Raw genomic sequence first — 17,711 nt, forward strand, 5'->3', positions numbered from 1 at the left:
GCTCGGCTAGGAAGCTGGACCAGCCTTGAAGGTAGACAGTCTTGTAGGGTGGCGTGACATCCCACTACCTTCAGATGACGCCTGTGACCCACAAGGTTGGCGTCTGGATGAGTGTGACATGTGCTTGCTCCTCACAGAGGAGGCCCTCGAATTGCTAGCCCGTTATCTGGATGGATGAGCTAGATCATTTGGAGGTTCATCTAGTTGAAGAACAGAGCCCACCAGGTAGTAACTTAGGTAGCGGGGTGGATGCCGCTCTCTCTGGGAAAGAACCGGTCTCTCTATGGCGTCCTGGGTAGCAAAAGTAACGCCTGGCTCTGCTGAATCCATAGTGTCGGGGAGGAGCTTTATCCAGCTCGAAGGACCAGTGTAATGGAGAGTTTGAATCTCCATGGGGTGTGCGGATTAGAGCCGGTGACACTACGGGAGTGTGACTCTGGTTAGAGAATCACGGATGCAGTTCAGGAGTTATATGGGCTTTAATCAGAAGAACGTGGTTCTGTGAACACAACACAGTATGCAATATATCAGTAAAATGATAAACAAATATTAACACACAGCATGTTACAGGGTGCTAACTTAGCATTTCAATCATATGACGAACAATAACATCAACAATAATAATAATAAACAAACCTCATTAACAGGAGGTAAAAATAACAACATAAATCAGAATATAAATCTCTTCAGTGCATACCAACAGCAACGGAAATCAGGAGTGCAAATGAATCAACAACCGATTCAGTTAACTGACATTAACAAGAAACCAAGAAATATCTGGATAAACAAATAATCATCTCCAGGATGCATACATGTTGGTGATAACATAAATCAGCTGGTACTTACATTTCTCATTTACACACGTTTTCAGCAAGAGGAGAGAAGCACACACAGCTGTGTAACTGCTCCTCATGCCACACCCTGATCATGCAGGCTGCACATGCACAGGCAGCAGAAAAAAAAAAACTCGGGTGAAACTCCGCCTCTCTTAAAGGGCCAGCAGCAACAGAACTTAGAAGGAACAGAGCTTAATATTAACAAGGCTTTCCTACAGAAAGTACACTGCTCCTTCCCAAGTGCAGGACCAACAGACTGAAAAACTCCTTTGTCCCTCAGGCCATCAGACTGTACAACTCCTCACTCAGGGGGAGGAGGAGAAACAGGAAGACAGGGGACGGGAAGGAGAGGAACAGTAATAGCCAGTAAACCAGCATTGATCAGTATGTCTGGTATTTATATTGTGCATCTATATTTATATTTGGAAACTGTTTTTCTTTTTACTTTCACTTTTGATTCTCTGTGTGCTTCTTACCCCATGTGCTGCTATTCAGTGCTGCTGGAACCTCAATTTCCCAAGGGATCAATAAAGTTCTGTCTAATCTAATCTAAAAATGGAAGTAAAAATAATCAAGGAACATGATCCCAAGTAACACCAAAATGGATGAACTCTTCTTTTTGTCGATATTGTTCATTCCATCATGTTTCATGGATATTGACTGAAAAATGTTTTTGCATAATCCCACTAATAAACAAAAACACCAGTGATCTCCAAGGATGATGTTGGCTCCTCCACTGTCCTTCCAGCTCTGGACTCCTCTGACAGTACATCAGTCGACAATTTTAGCCCCCGGTGGCGAGTCGGCCCAAAGCAGACCCTCTGGCAGGCTGCCACACAGAGCTGCCAGAGCCGGATTGAGCAGGGAGGGGAGTGGAGGTGACAGGGCTGGGAGGTCCACCAAGGAGTGAAAGGAGAAGGAGAGAGAGGCAGCGGTTTTATTTTGGACTTTTCCCTCTCCGTGTTGACACAGTCTTTGCTTGTCATCCACACAGATCACTTTATTATTTTCAGTTTTCTCTGATTACTGCCTCATTGTCTGAGCTTTAGTGGAGGCGTGACCAGAAATCCTTCCAAGCTGTTTGCAGCTCATGCGACTGCGAAGTGGGACTGGAACATAGACACAGCTGTTGTTGGTGAGGATTGGGCAGAGTCATGGACATCTGTGTCACTGCTGCTTGAGGGAATCTGTGAACGAGTGCAGCTGTTACCTGGCGGCTTCAGTGAATGTTAAAGTAGATGTTGGAGATGTCATCCTACTACTCCCGGTCCAAGGATCTGACCCGCACCAGGAAGTCCCTGTCAGACTCGCCGCCATCCTCTCCGTCTGCTATGGAAAAAAACTTCAGAGTAAGAGCAAAACCTTATAGATCTGTGATTTTAAACTATCTGATTCCACTTTACAGAGTACAGGTTGAGGGCAGTGGTTGGGGTATTTTTTTTTTGCCTCTTTGAGCTCATGAAGAATCACAATCTATGAAATTCTTTGCATCCTGAAGGTAAAACTAATGGAGGCTGATTAGTTTTGTGCTTCTGAGGTGCAGATGTTGGAGCTTTAATCCAACAATCTGGTTCAACTCCAAATAATAATAATGTCACATTTCAGTCATTTAATTTGATTCTATAACATTTGATAAATTTGATACAGAAAAAATGCAAAATTTGGTTCAGCTTGATGTATAAAATACATCATTAAGTACATCTGGTTAATTGAATACATATATATATATATATATATATATATATATATATATATATATATATATATATAGTACAGTAACTATCCAGTCATCAAACATACCAATAAAAGTACACAAAAAAAAGCCTGCTTTGCCAAAGAAGCCCTCAGCCCACTTTGCTTCTGTTTGATGCCCATCCGTCAGAGCTGTCATAGAGCTATACCCTGGCTGGTGTCCACTGCACACTTAACTTTTATCATGATCCTCCCAGAATCTACCAGGCTCAAATAAACCAACATTTTCTTGATTGGACTGACCTCCACAACTGCCAGACCTCTGCCTGAGCCGGTGCATACCACAGGTTCCTCAGTGTGTTATGCCAAGGCCATAAAAAATAATTACGTCCTACAGTGAACTGGATGTCTGACATTCAGAAAATAGTGTGTCGTTTTGCGCACTGACATTTGGATTAGCAGAATTAATATGTTCAGATGAACAAAAACACTGATTATTTCATTTCATGACCCCTGAAGTATTTGACTGAGCGCCTGGTCACACTTTCTTGAATCGACTGCTGGATTTGAACCATTCTGTAATTTCCTGTTATTTTTTCTCTCTCTCTGCCTAAATGTTTTATTCTCATGGGTGCTGTTTGACTTTTGTACTCCATTTTGTTATGTCAGTGAATCAAACTGAGCTGAACATGCAGAATGCGAGGCGGGCGCATTTTAACCCGGCTGAAAGCAAATAAGTGGAAAGAAAGTTCCTGCAGCATTAGAGGAAAGTGTGTTTTTGTGCTGTATCGTGCAGTGCTGCTTTTTATCGCATATTTACATTACCGCACGTGGATGCGGCTGCACGTCTTTACTTTTTTAAAGATGTGTCAGTTTCTCTGTACTGTGAAACTCAAAGCATGAATTTTCCATGATGTCAGCCAAATTTGAATTGGCAACGTGCTCATGGGAGAGAGAAAAGGCGGAGGGGATCGGAGGGGTCGGCGCAGTATTTTTAGGACGCACCACGAGTTTTTGATGAGAACCTGCTTCTCTTTAGTGAAATACAATGTGCAATGCAGCTGGAAGCAACAGGCCGAACTATAAACAGGAACAGATTTGCCTTGCTGGATGACATCCTGGTCATCAGACAGATGGCGTGTCAGTGCCAAGCGTTTGAAAAACTCCTGCATTCAGTGTAAACAATAAAAGCAGAAGAAGGAATGGCTGAAAGGAGGAAAGGTGAATGTGGAAGAATCGTCTTTTATGGCTGTGTGTGTAGTCAGGGGTGGAGGGAGAGCATGAGTGCATGTGTGTGTATGTTTTTGTGTGTACTTGAGGGTTTTGCTCATATTTTCCTATGTGACGTAATGAGGTGAGAACAGCCTCTTAGGGATGATTTCACTGACTATTTCAAATTGCTGTTAACTATTCTGTTTATCCATAGTAGTGATCACATGTGTGCTGCCGACCCCCCACACCCCACACACCCCACATCCCAGGCCTGTCTGATGTTGGTCTTGGCAGGACATAAATCTGAAGGCAGTTGTGTTTACAGAACGCCCTCAGTTAAAACTGTTGAGGTTTCCATCTCTCTGTTGTTTTTCTCTTCTGGTTGAGCGTCTCCTCCTGCATCTGTTCTGCTTCACACAGTTTACGGAGCCACATGTGCCACTTCTGACTCTGGTTTGCTCCAAAAAACAAAATCTGATTGGCTTTCCTGTCATCAGTATTTGGTTTATGCTTCAGTTTTAGTGTGATGGCAGATGAACGGGTTCCTGAGGCAGACTTTATTTGATGTCCTGTTTGGATTGTTGAAGAGCTGAAATTTGTAGTTTTTGTGACATACGTGGTGTGTGTCCCGCAAGATCTGCAACCTTTACGCTGTTGAATTTCAGGGGTGCACCAGATTTATACAGGCACATCTCCAAAAATGAGAATATTTTTTGTCAGTTACGGCAGAAAGTCAAAATTTTATATATTCTACTCATTACATATAAATGAATGAATTAATTTTCAAACATTTTTTGCAATTATGACCTACAGCTCAATAAAATAGAATAAAGTTATTTGAAAATTTTAGAATATCCATAAAAAAGGGCTTTACATAAATGTTGAACTTCTGATGTTCATTTATGCATTCAACACTTGACTGGGGTTACATTTGCACAAATCAAATCAAAACAATTTTATTTATATAGCGCCAAATCACAACAAACAGTTGCCCCAAGGCGCTTTATATTCTAAGGCAAAAGCCATACAATAATTACAGAAAAACCCCAACAGTCAAAACGACCCCCTATGAGCAAGCACTTGGCGACAGTGGGAAGGAAAAACTCCCTTTTAACAAGAAGAAACCTCCAGCAGAACCAGGCTCAGGGAGGGGCAGTCTTCTGCTGGGACTGGTTGGGGGTGAGGGGAGAGAACCAGGAAAAAGACATGCTGTGGAGGGGAGCAGAGATCAATCACTAATGATTAAATGCAGAGTGGTGCATACAGAGCAAAAAGAGAAAGAAACACTCAGTGCATCATAGGAACCCCCCAGCAGTCTACGTCTATAGCAGCATAACTGCTCTGATGGTTCAGGGTCACCTGATCCAGCCCTAACTATAAGCTTTAGCAAAAAGGAAAGTTTTAAGCCTAATCTTAAAAGTAGAGAGGGTGTTTGTCTCCCTGATCCGAATTGGGAGCTGGTTCCACAGGAGAGGAGCCTGAAAGCTGAAGGCTCTGCCTCCCATTCTACTCTTAAAAACCCTAGGAACTTGTTGTGTGGGCCGCTGAAGAGGAGGTACTGCTGGCCCACCACCACCAGAGGGCGCCCTGCCTGGAGTGCGGGCTCCAGGCACCAGAGGGCGCTGCCGCCTAATGGGAGTAGCCTGGGTGACAGCTGTCACCCATCACCAGACTCAGCTGTTCCACTCAGCACAGAGGTATATCAGGAGGACGGCGTCTCCACCTCAGTGCCGAGATATCGCCTTATGTTAAAGGTAACGTTCTCTGCATTAATATTCTGATTAACTGGCTAAAAGATTTGTTAAACCTTTGCAGGACAGCTGATTATTGTGAGCTAAATTGCTTGGAGAAGTACTCACCTTTCTGCAGTATTGACGTGAGGTGGAGTCAGCTTCTTCCCTCTCTGTGTACTGGGTGCAGCCGCATCCACACCTGTGTGTTTGTTCTCTTGCCAGCAGTACCGGATCCGACGAGCGGAGGCAGTGGCCACCTGGGAATTCGGGACTTGGCGGTTCCAGTATTTCCAGGGTTCGGTGGCAGGGGAGATCTGGGTGGTTCCGGCTCGACTTGGACGAACGTCTCCTACCTTCGAGCCTGCCCACACGACACCAGTGGAATTCGGTGTAAACCCAAATTGTCAATTGTTGTATTGGTTGTGCAGTTTCACAACAGTAAAACTTGTTATTTACTTTCTCCATTGTCCGTTCATTGCGCCCCCTGTTGTGGGTCCGTGTTCCAACACTTTCACAACAGAACTACAAGTAAGCCTGCAGTCTGAGAGCGAAGCGCTCTATTGGGGTGATATGGTACTATGAGGTCCCTAAGATAAGATGGGACCTGATTATTCAAAACCTTATAAGTAAGAAGAATAATTTTAAATTCTATTCTAGAATTAACAGGAAGCCAATGAAGAGAAGCCAGTATGGGTGAAATATGCTCTCTCCTTCTAGTCCCTGTCAGTACTCTAGTTGCAGCATTTTGAATTAACTGAAGGCTTTTCAGGGAACTTTTAGGACAACCTGATAATAATGAATTACAATAGTCCAGCCTAGAGGAAATAAATGCATGAATTAGTTTTTCAGCATCACTCAAGACTCAAGACAAGACCTTTCTAATTTTAGAGATATTGCGCAAATGCAAAAAAGCAGTCCTACATATTTGTTTAATATGCGCATTGAATGACATATCCTGATCAAAACTGACTCCAAGATTTCTCACAGTATTACTAGAGGTCAGGGTAATGCCATCCAGAGTAAGGATCTGGTTAGACACCATGTTTCTAAGATTTGTGGGGCCAAGTACAATAACTTCAATTTTATCTGAATTTAAAAGCAGGAAATTAGAGGTCTTCCATGTCTTTATGTCTGTAAGACATTCCTGCAGTTTAACTAATTGGTGTGTGTCCTTTGGCTTCATGGATAGATAAAGCTGGGTATCATCTGCGTAACAATGAAATTTTATTTGTAACCTTCATTAATGCTGTTTCTGTACTATGATGAATTCTAAAACCTGAATGAAACTCTTCAAATAGACCATTCCTCTGCAGATGATCAGTTAGCTGTTTTACAACTACCCTTTCAAGAATTTTTGAGAGAAAAGGAAGGTTGGAGATTGGCCTATAATTAGCTAAGATAGTTGGGTCAAGTGATGGCTTTTTAAGTAATGGTTTAATTACTGCCACCTTAAAAGCCTGTGGTACATAGCCATCTAATAAAGATAGATTGATCATATTTAAGATCGAAGCATTAATTAATGGTAGGGCTTCCTTGAGTAGCCTGGTAGGAATGGGGTCTAATAGACATGTTGATGATTTGGAGGAAGTAACTAATGAAAATAACTCAGACAGAACAATCGGAGAGAAAGAGTCTAACCAAATACCAGCATTACTGAAAGCAGCCAAAGATAACAATATGTCTTTGGGATGGTTATGAGTAATTTTTTCTCTAATAGTTAAAATTTAATTAGCAAAGAAAGTCATGAAGTCATTACTAGTTAAAGTTAAAAGAATACTCGGCTCAATAGAGCTCTGACTCTTTGTCAGCCTGGCTACAGTGCTGAAAAGAAACCTGGGGTTGTTCTTATTTTCTTCAATTAGTGATGAGTAGTAAGATGTCCTAGCTTTACGGAGGATTTTTTTATAGAGCAACAGACTCTTTTTCCAGGCTAAGTGAAGATCCTCTAAATTAGTGAGATGCCATTTCCTCTCCAACTTACGGGTTATCTGCTTTAAGCTGTGAGTTTGTGAGTTAGTATCCAAAGTTATGCTCAATGAGGATGTAAAACTATTGACAAGATAATCTATCTCACTCACAGAGTTTAGGTAGCTACTCTGCATTGTGTTGGTATATGGCATTGGAGAACACAACAAAGAAGGAATAATATCCTTAAACCTAGTTACAGTGCTTTCCGAAAGACTTCTGCTGTAATGAAACTTATTCCCCACTGCTGGGTAGTCCATTAAAGTAAATATAAATGTTATTAAGAAATGATCAGACACAAGGGGGTTTTCAGGGAATACTGTTGTCTTCAATTTCCATACCATAAGTCAGAACAAGATCTAAAGTATGGTTAAAGTGGTGGGTGGACTCATTTACATTTTGAGCAAAGCCAATTGAGTCTAATAATAGATTAAATGCAGTGTTGAGGCTGTCATTCTCAGCATCTATGTGGATGTTAAAATCGCCCACTATAATTATCTTATCTGAGCTAAGCTAAGCTTTCAAATGAATTAAAGCTCTGTCTGGGTTTTTGATGAATTAATAAGCTGGAGTGGAAGATTGCTGCTAATCCTCCCCCTCGGCCCGTGTTACGAGCATTCTGACAGTTAGTGTGACTCGGGGGTGTTGACTCATTTAAACTAACATATTTGTCCTGCTGTCACCAGGTTTCTGTAAGGCAGAATAAATCAATATGTTGATCAATTATTATATCATTTACTAACAGGGACTTAGAAGAGAGAGACTTAATGTTTAATAAACCACATTTAACTGTTTTAGTCTGTGGTGCAGTTGAAGGTACTATATTATTTTTTCTTTTTGAATTTTTATGCTTAAATAGATTTTTACTGGTTGTTGGTGGTCTGGGAGCAGGCACCATCTCTACGGGGATGGGGTATTGGGGGGATGGCAGGGGGAGAGAAGCTGCAGAGAGGTGTGTAAGACTACAACTCTGCTTCCTGGTCCCAACCCTGGATAGTCACGGTTTGGAGGGTTTAATAAATTTGGCCAGATTTCTAGAAATGAGAGCTGCTCCATCCAAAGTGGGATGGATGCCGTCTCTCCTAAAAAGACCAGGTTTTCCCCAGAAGCTTTGCCAATTATCTATGAAGCCCACCTCATTTTTTGGACACCACTCAGACAGCCAGCAAAGGAGAACATGCGGCTAAACATGTCACTCCCGGTCCGAGTGGGGAGGGGCCCAGAGAAAACTACAGAGTCCGACATTGTTTTTGCAAAGTTACACACAGATTCAATGTTAATTTTAGTGACCTCCGATTGGCGTAACCGGGTGTCATTACTGCCGACGTGAATTGCAATCTTACCAAATTTACGCTTAGCCTTAGCCAGCAGTTTCAAATTTCCTTCAATGTCACCTGCTCTGGCCCCCGGAAGACAATTGACTATGGTTGCTGGTGTCGCTAACTTCACATTTCTCAAAACAGAGTCGCCAATAACCAGAGTTTGTTCCTCAGCTGGTGTGTCGCCGAGTGGGTAAAAATGGTTAGAGATGTGAACGGGTTGGTGGTGTACAAGGGGCTTCTGTTTAGGACTACGCTTCCTCCTCACAGTCACCCAGCCGGCCTGCTTTCCCGGCTGCTCGGGATCTGCTGGGGGACAGCTAATGGCGGCTAAGCTACCTTGGTCCGCACCAACTACAGGGGCCTGGCTAGCTGTAGGATTTTCCAAGGTGCGGACCAGAATCTCCAGTTCGCCCAGCCTGGCCTCCAAAGCTACGAATAAGCTACACTTATTACAAGTACCATTACTGCTAAAGGTTGGCCGAGGAATAACTAAACATTTCACACCCAGAGCAGAAAAGTACAGGAGAGACAGGAGAAGCCGCCATGCTGAACCGGCTAAAAGCTAGTAGATGCGCTAAGCTAGCGGATTCCTAAAAACACACAAAGTGAATAATGTGTAAATAATTTAGAGGTGATTCAGCAGAGGGAGTGCTTTAGTTAAGGCATGTGAAGATTACACTGTGAAACAATTCGTTATCTAGTTATCTAGATCAATCTAACTATGCAGATTAAACAGCTAACAGATACAGCAAAACACTGCTGTGCTCCGGAACAGGAAGTGATACAATACCGCAGTGAGAGCCAACCACCAGTAGAGCCAAATCACTGCATCAGTGCCGGATGGTATGGAGGCAATCAGCCTGTGCTACTGCTGAGGTGTTATGGAGCCCAAGTTGCTTTGATAGTGTCTTTTAGCTTGTCTGTATTGTTGGCTCTGGTGTCTCTCGTCTTCCTCTTGATAATACCCCATAGAGAATCTACAACCCCAATTCCAATGAAGTTGGAACGTTGTGTAAAATGTAAATAAAAACAGGATACAATGATTTTCAAACCCTCTTCAACCTATATTGAATTGAATACACCACAAAGACAAGATATTTAATGTTCAAACTGATAAACTTTATTGTTTTGTGCAAATATTTGCTCATTTTGAAATGGATGCCTACAACACGTTTCAAAAAAGCTGGGACAGTGGTATGTTTACCACTGTGTTACATCACCTTTCCTTCTAACAACACTCAATAAGCATTTGGGAACTGAGGACACTAATTGTGAGTGTCATGATTGGGTATAAAAGGAGCATCCCCAAAAGTCTCAGCTATTCACAAGCAAAGATGGGGCAAGGATCACCACTTTGTGAACAACTGCGTGAAAAAAATAGTCCAACAGTTTATGAACAATGTTTCTCATGTTCAATTGCAAGGAATTTAGGGATTCCATAATCTACAGTCGATCTAAAGTTTATCAGTTTTGAATATTAAATATCTTGTCTTTGTGGTGTATTCAATTGAATATAGGTTGAAGAGGATTTACAAGTCATTTTATTCTGTTTTTATTTCCATTTTACACAACATCCCAACTTCATTGGAATTGGGGTTGTAAAAGCTTTATCTGTGTTCAACAGACTTTTAAGGTCTTTGTGATGAACTGACTTATGGATGGATGATTCCGCATTTCCCTCTGAGGCCTCTAACTTCATCGGTCCTGGTGACCCAAAACTGGACGTCTTTATGTAATTGCCTGAATTTAGTTTTCTGTTTAATTTGGGGGGGGGGGGGGGGGGTGCACAGTGGAATAGTGGTTAGCATTATTGACTCACAACAATAAGATCATGGGAATGATTCCCACTTGTGGCCTTTCTGTGTGGAGTTTGCATGTTCTCCCAATGTTTGTGTGGGTTCCCTCTGGGTGTTCCGGCTTTCTCCCACATCCAAAGACATGCCGGTTAGGTGAGTTGGAGACTTTAAATTGACTGTGAGTGTGAACAAGCTTGTCTGTCGATATGTGGCCCTACGATGGACTGGCACCCTGTCCAGGGTGTACTCCTCCTCCTTGCACAATGACAGCTGGGATAGGCTTCCCATCCCTGTTAACCTTGATTGGAGTAAGTGGGTATACAAAATGATTCTACACATAACCCTTAAATACAGCCAAAGTTTCTGACATCAGCGACTGATCTGCATTAGTATCACTGACTCACTAAGACAGCCTTTCACTGGGATGCTATTCTACACCTTGTTGCTGTCTGTTCAGTTATGAACAATGATTTATATATTGGTGTTTAGTGATAACATTCCTTTGTTGTGTTGTGCTTTTTGTTTTGTCTTGTTAGAATGATTACAGCAGACTGTCACCCCATTGAGCCTGGTCTGCTTAAGGTTTCTACCTGTCAAAATCAAACAAACAAATGCAGTTACACATCTGAAAGTATACCAGGGAAAAAGTGAGAGCAAGATTATTTTACACCAGATGAGAGAATAAAACTTCACAGATAAAAGTACAGTAAGGTACAAAAACCAGCAGCAACAACAGCAAGTGGATACTAACACCAGTTATCCCCCTCATTAGCATGACCTCACGCTACTTTAACATTTAACAGCTTTGACCAAACTTATTTTTGGTACAAATGAGCCTACACGTGGATGAAGGAAGTCCTGTATTTTTGTAAGCTATTGGGATAATTTGTGTTTGAGACATTATCTGGGACAGAAGTATCTTCCAACTTTTTTTCTAGTAAATGTACAATTTTGCAAATTTAGACTTTTCTCATGGTGGCTCAGTAGTCAGCACTCTTGCCTCAAAGCAGGAAGGTCTTGGGTTTGATTCCACCCATGCCCAGTTTCTTTCTGTGTGGAGTTTGCATGTCCTCCCCGTGTCCATGCGTGTTTCCTCCGGGCACTCCGGTTTTGTCCCACTGTCAAAAAACTGGCTCTGTCCCTGACCAAGGCAGCATCTCTACATCTGGAGTTGGTCCCCAGGTGCCAAACTGTGGCTGCCACTGCTCCTAGGGGTTGGATGGATTAAATGCAGAGGACAGATTTCATTGTATGTATCCATGTATGTAATATGGCAATAAAGGCTCGTCTGTCTTGTTTCTGTGAACATCCTCCTCCAGCCAACTCTGCTTTTTTTTAAAGTTAGTCCTAATCTGTTTTTGGTACCAGCTTGAAAACATGCATTTCTGCTGTAAAGTTGGGTATTTTAACATGGGCTTCTGTGTGAAGTGACTTGCTTTTGGACCCAGCTTCAAGTGGTATTTTAACAGCTTACTCCTCGAGGATTTAGTTCAGTTGAGAATTGCTTCTGACATTATGTGCTCCGGCTCAAACCTTTGAGAGAAGAAGCAGATGCACAAGCAGCACATACTTTACAAAGACAGTTTGCATCACGAGGAGCACAGCAAACAGTTCTTGTTGCATCTACATTTGGTGGGTAGGACTTTATTTTACGCAGTGTCAAAGGAACGATTCCTCCGCAAGTGTTTATACAATAGACCCGCGCTGCCTGTCCTTATGTGGTCATGTGCTTAAGCAGACTATCCAGGGGGAAAAAAAAAACAGGCCTCTGTGACCTCAGATTATAAAAAGCAGTGAGCCAGGAAGAGTTCAGGATGATGATGAGATCCCTTGATCAGGCTTCAAGTCCACTTAAGAACCTAGAAATTGTTGGCATCAAAATTTGTTCCACCAGCAAACTCCTTTGGCAGGCCGATTAAGGATGAGTACATTTGCAAAGACATTTTTCATCCTTTTTTCTTTAGTTTCTCCCAAAAAAATTGTTTTTATTATTTTGATTTTGATAACAAGTGTGTGAAGTTTTACAGCTTCAGACCAGACAAAACCTCAGGACCCTACTGTAATGTTTGGCACCTGCCAAGGTAAGGGTTGCACCCCAATGTCAATTTCAATTCATTTTACACCGAAGACACACCCATAATTAATAAACAGACTAAATATGACACCTTTGCACCCTGCACCTCACATTGTGCTCAGATCACATGTTTTATAAGTAAAAAAGTGGAGATGGGTGCACCCCTAAATTTAGCCGTAGTACGTGCTTTATACCGTGTGCTATACATCTGTTTCAACCCAGTCACCCAGTCTCACGGCAATTTGTGATGACATTATAAAAAGTCCATGAATCTTTTGGCTTGTGACGGGGGGCACGAAAATGGGGTGCTTTTCCTGATGACGGCACAAATAGATTTTGTGATGGGGTACGAAATGTGGGGTGACGGTCTGCGGGGTTATGGTTAGGGTTAGGGGAGGGGAGACATGTTTTTGTTATGGTTAGAGTTAGGAGAAGGGGTTGGATAGCAAAATAAAAAAAGTCACGAAAATTGGGTGCTATTCATGATGGGCACAAAAAAAATGTGAGTCTGGGATGTCTGTGTCCTACTGAACCTCCTATGACTGCTGGGGCCTATCCCAGCAGTCATAGGGGGAGAGGCAGGGTACACCCTGAAGAGGCCTAGTCTATCACAGAGCCACATATAGACCAACAAACACATTGACATTTTGCACAAACACCAATTCTAATTCATCTATTCCAATTCATCCACCAATTGATGTAACACCTGCATGTCTTTGGATGTGGGAGGAAGCCAGAGTACCTGGAGGGAACCCATGTGAACATGGGGGAACATACAACCTGCACACAGAAATGTACCAGATGGGAAGAGATACCACAGTTTTCTTGCTGTGAAGCCACCATGTCGCTCTTCTTTTTCCAGACGAAAGTACATTTTGTATTTCAGATGGCCCTGTGATAGACTTGGTGTCCTGTCTAAAGTGTAGTGACCCTGTGATAGAATGGCGTCCTGTCTAAGGTGTAATGGCCCTGTGATAGACTGGCATCGTGTCCACGGTGTAGTGACCCTGTGATAGAATGGCATCCTGTCTAAGGTGTAATGGCCCTGTGATAGAATGGCGTCATGTCTACGGTGTAATGGCCCTGTGATAGAATGGTGTCATGTCTACGGTGTAGTGACCCTGTGATAGAATGGCATCCTGTCTAAGGTGTAATGGCCCTGTGATAGAATGGCGTCATGTCTAAGGTGTAGTGACCCTGTGATAGGCTGGTGTCCTGTCTGCGGTCTAATGGCCCTGTGATAGACTGACGTGTTGTCTAAGGTGTAGTGGCCCTGTGATAGACTGAAGTGTTGTCTAAGGTGTAGTGGCCCTGTGATAGACTGAAGTGTTGTCTAAGGTGTAGTGGCTCTGTGATAGACTGATGTGTTGCCTAAGGTGTAGTGGCCCTGTGATAGACTGATGTGTTGTCTAAGGTGTAATGGCATGTGATCAACTGATGTGATATCAAAAGTGTAATGGCCTGTGATAGACTGACGTGTTGTCTAAAGTGTAATGGCTGTGTGACAGACTGACGTGTTGTCTAAGGTGTAATGGCCTGTGATCAACTGATATGATATCAAAACTGTAATGGCCTGTGATAGACTGACATGTTGTCTAAAGTGTAATGGCTGTGTGACAGACTGACGTGTTGTCTAAGGTGTAATGGCCTGTGATCAACTGATATGATATCGAAACTGTAATGGCCTGTGATAGACTGACGTGTTGTCTAAACTGTAATGGCTGTGTGACAGACTGACGTGTTGTCTAAGGTGTAATGGCCTGTGATAGACTGGCGTCCTGTCTATGGTCATCTACTGGCGTTGGTCCACATTGGTTTATCAAGTCCAAAGTCAACACAGCTGTCTATCAGCAGATGTTAAGCTCTTTTCTTTTCCTAACAGGACTTTGCACCTGTCCTCAGTGTCAAAACTGCTAGTAACTGGTTTGCTGACCATGGCTGTACTGTACTTGAATGGCTCAATAGGCAATAGACTTTACAAACCCAATTCCAATGAAGTTGGGACGTTGTGTAAAATGTAAATAAAAACAGAATGCAATGATCTGCAAATCCTCTTCAACCTATAGTCAATTGAATACACCACAAAGACAAGATATTTAATGTTCAAACTGATAAACTTTATTGTTTTTGTGCAAATATTTGCTCATTTTGAAATGGATGCCTGCAACATGTTTCAAAAAAGCTGGGACAGTGATATGTTTACCACTGTGTTACACCACCTTTCCTTCTAACAACACTTAATATGCATTTGGGAACTGAGGACACTAATTGTTGAAGTTTTGTAGGTGGAATTCTTTCCCATTCTTGCTTGATGTACGACTTCAGTTGTTCAACAGTCCGGGGTCTCCGTTGTCGTATTTTGCGCTTCATAATGCACCACACATTTTCAATGGGCGACAGGTCTGGACTGCAGGCAGGCCAGTCTAGTGCCCGCACTCTTTTACTATGAAGCCACGTTGTTGTAACACGTGCAGAATGTGGCTTGGCATTGTCTTGCTGGAATAAGCAGGGACGTCCCTGAAAAAATCATTGCTTGGATGTCAGCATGTGTTGCTCCAAAACCTGGATGTACCTTTCAGCATTGATGGTGCCATCACAGATGTGTAAGATGCCCATGCCATGGGCACCAACACACCCCCTATACCATCACAGATGCTGGCTTTTGAACTTTGCGCTGGTAACAATCTGGATTCATTTTCCTTTTTTGTCTGGAGGACACGACTTCCAGGATTCCCAAAAACAATTTGAAACATGGACTCATCAGACCACAGCACACTTTTCCACTTTGCATCTGTCCATTTCAAATGAGCTCAGGCCCAGAAAAGACGGTGGCGTTTCTGGATGTTGTTGATGTATGACTTTCACTTTGCATGGTAGAGTTTTAACTTGCACTTGTAGAAGTAGCGACGAACTGTGTTAACTGACAATGGTTTTCTGAAGTGTTCCTAAGCCCACGCTGTAAGATCCTTTACACAGTGATGTCGGCTTTTAATGCAGTGCCACCTGAGGGATTGAAGGTCACGGGCATTCAGTGGTGGTTTTCGGTCTTGTTGCTTACGTGTAGAAAGTTCTCCAGATTCTCTGAATCTTCTAATTATTTTATGGACTGTAGGTGATGGAATCCCTAAATTTCTTGCAATTGAACATTGAGAAATATTGTTCTTAAACTGTTGGACTATTTTTTCACGCAGTTGTTCACAAAGTGGTGATACTCACAGTTAGTTCCCAAACGCTTATTGAGTGTTGTTAGAATGAAAGGTAATGTAACACAGTGGTAAACATACCACTGTCCCAACTTTTTTGAAACATGTTGCAGGCATCATCTTCAACCATTTTTCCGGGTTCAGGTCGCGGGGGCAACAACTCCAGCAGGGGACCCCAGACTTCCCTTTCCCATGCCACATTGACCACCTCTGACTGGGGGATCCCGAGGCATTCCCAGGCCAATGTGGAGACATAATCTCTCTACCTAGTCCTGGGTCTTCCCCGGGGTCTCCTCCCAGATGGACGTGCCTGGAACACCTCCCTTGGGAGGAGCCCAGGAGGCATCCTTACCAGATGCCCGAACCACCTCAGCTGGATCCTTTCAAAGCGAAGGAGCGGCGACTCCACTCCGAGCCTCCCACGGATGACCGAACTTCTCACCCTATCTCTAAGGGAGACACCAGCCACCCTCCTGAGGAAGCCCATTTCGGCCACTTGTACCCGCCATCTAGTTCTTTCGGTCATGACCCAACACTCATGACCATAGGTGAGAGTAGGAACGAAGGTTGACCAATAGATCAAGAGCTTCACCTTTTGGCTCAGCTCCCTTTTCATCACAACAGTACGGTACAGCGAATGCAATACTGCCCCTGCTGCGCCGATTCTCTGGCCAAGCTCATGCTCCATTGTCCCCTCACTCGTGAACAAGACCCCGAGGTACTTGAACTCCTTCACTTGGAGCAAGACCGTATTCCCTTCCCGGAGTAGGCAATCCATCGGTTTCCTGCTGAGAACCATGGCCTCAGATTTAGATGTGCTGATCCTCATCCCAGCCGCTTCACACTCAGCTACGAACTGATCCAGTGAGTCTGAAGCCAACAGGACCACATCATCTGCAAAAAGCAATGATGAGACCCTGAGCCCATCATATCAGAAACCCTCCTCCCCACGACTACGCCTCGATATCCTGTCCATGAATATCACAAACAGGATTGGTGAGAAGGCGCAGCCCTGGCGGAGGCCAACTTCCACCGGAAAGGAGCCCGACTTACTGCCGAGCACCTGAACACAGCTCTCGCTTTGCGAGTACAGAGATTGGATGGCCCTGAGAAGGGACCCCCTCACTCCATACTCCCGCAGCACCTCCCACAGCATCTCCCGGGCTACACGATCATACGCCTTCTCCAAGTCCACAAAACACATGTAGACTGGGTGGGCATACTCCCAGGCACCCTCCAGGATTCTTGTGAGAGTAAAGAGCTGGTCTGTTGTTCCACGACCAGGACGGAACTCGCATTGTTCCTCTTCAATCAGAGGTTCGACTATCGGCCGAACCGTCCTTTCCAGCACCCTGGAGTAGACTTTACCAGGGAGGCTGAGTAGTGTGATGCCCCTGTAGTTGGCACACACTCTCTGGTCCCCCTTTTTAAATATGGGGACCACCACCCCAGTTTGCCACTCCTTAGGCACTGCCCCAGACCTCAATGCAGTGTTGAAGGGACGTCTCATCCAATACAATCCTTCCACACCCAGAGCCTTCAGCATTTCTGGACGGATCTCATCAACCCCCGGGGCCTTGCCACTGTGGAGTTGTTTGACTACCTCAGTGATTTCCACCAGGGAAATTGATGAAAATGCAGCTGTTTTTTTTAAGTGCTTTATAAATAAAGTTGATCTGATTTGATTTGATTTGGGTTTAGATCAGGGAGGCCGTTCCTCCCAATCACACCTCTCCAGGTGTCTCTGTCATTGCCCACGTGTGCGTTGAAGTCCTTCAGCAGAACAATGGAGTCCCCCACCGGAGGCCCATACAGGACTCCATTCAGGGACTCCAAGAAGGCCGAATACTCCAAAATGCTGTTTGGTGCATACGCACA

General features: G+C 43.6%; 1 protein-coding gene across 3 annotated transcripts in view; it reads left to right on the forward strand.

Moving 5' to 3' along the window:
• Positions 1 to 1,636: 1,636 nt before the first annotated feature.
• The window catches only part of LOC117512714 (protein phosphatase 1 regulatory subunit 12B), a 49,411-nt gene continuing 33,336 nt past the window's right edge, over positions 1,637 to 17,711 (forward strand). Inside the window, exon 1 of one of the 3 annotated variants that reach the window (XM_034172896.1) lies at positions 1,637 to 2,185. In XM_034172896.1, the coding sequence (XP_034028787.1) occupies positions 2,075 to 2,185 (111 nt within the window). In that variant the 5' untranslated portion in view covers positions 1,637 to 2,074. The remainder of the gene's footprint in view (positions 2,186 to 17,711) is intronic. The other 2 variants (XM_034172895.1, XM_034172893.1) reach the window with 2 other exon arrangements.

The sequence above is a fragment of the Thalassophryne amazonica genome, chromosome 6, assembly GCF_902500255.1.
Source record: "Thalassophryne amazonica chromosome 6, fThaAma1.1, whole genome shotgun sequence".
Lineage (NCBI taxonomy): Eukaryota > Metazoa > Chordata > Actinopteri > Batrachoidiformes > Batrachoididae > Thalassophryne > Thalassophryne amazonica.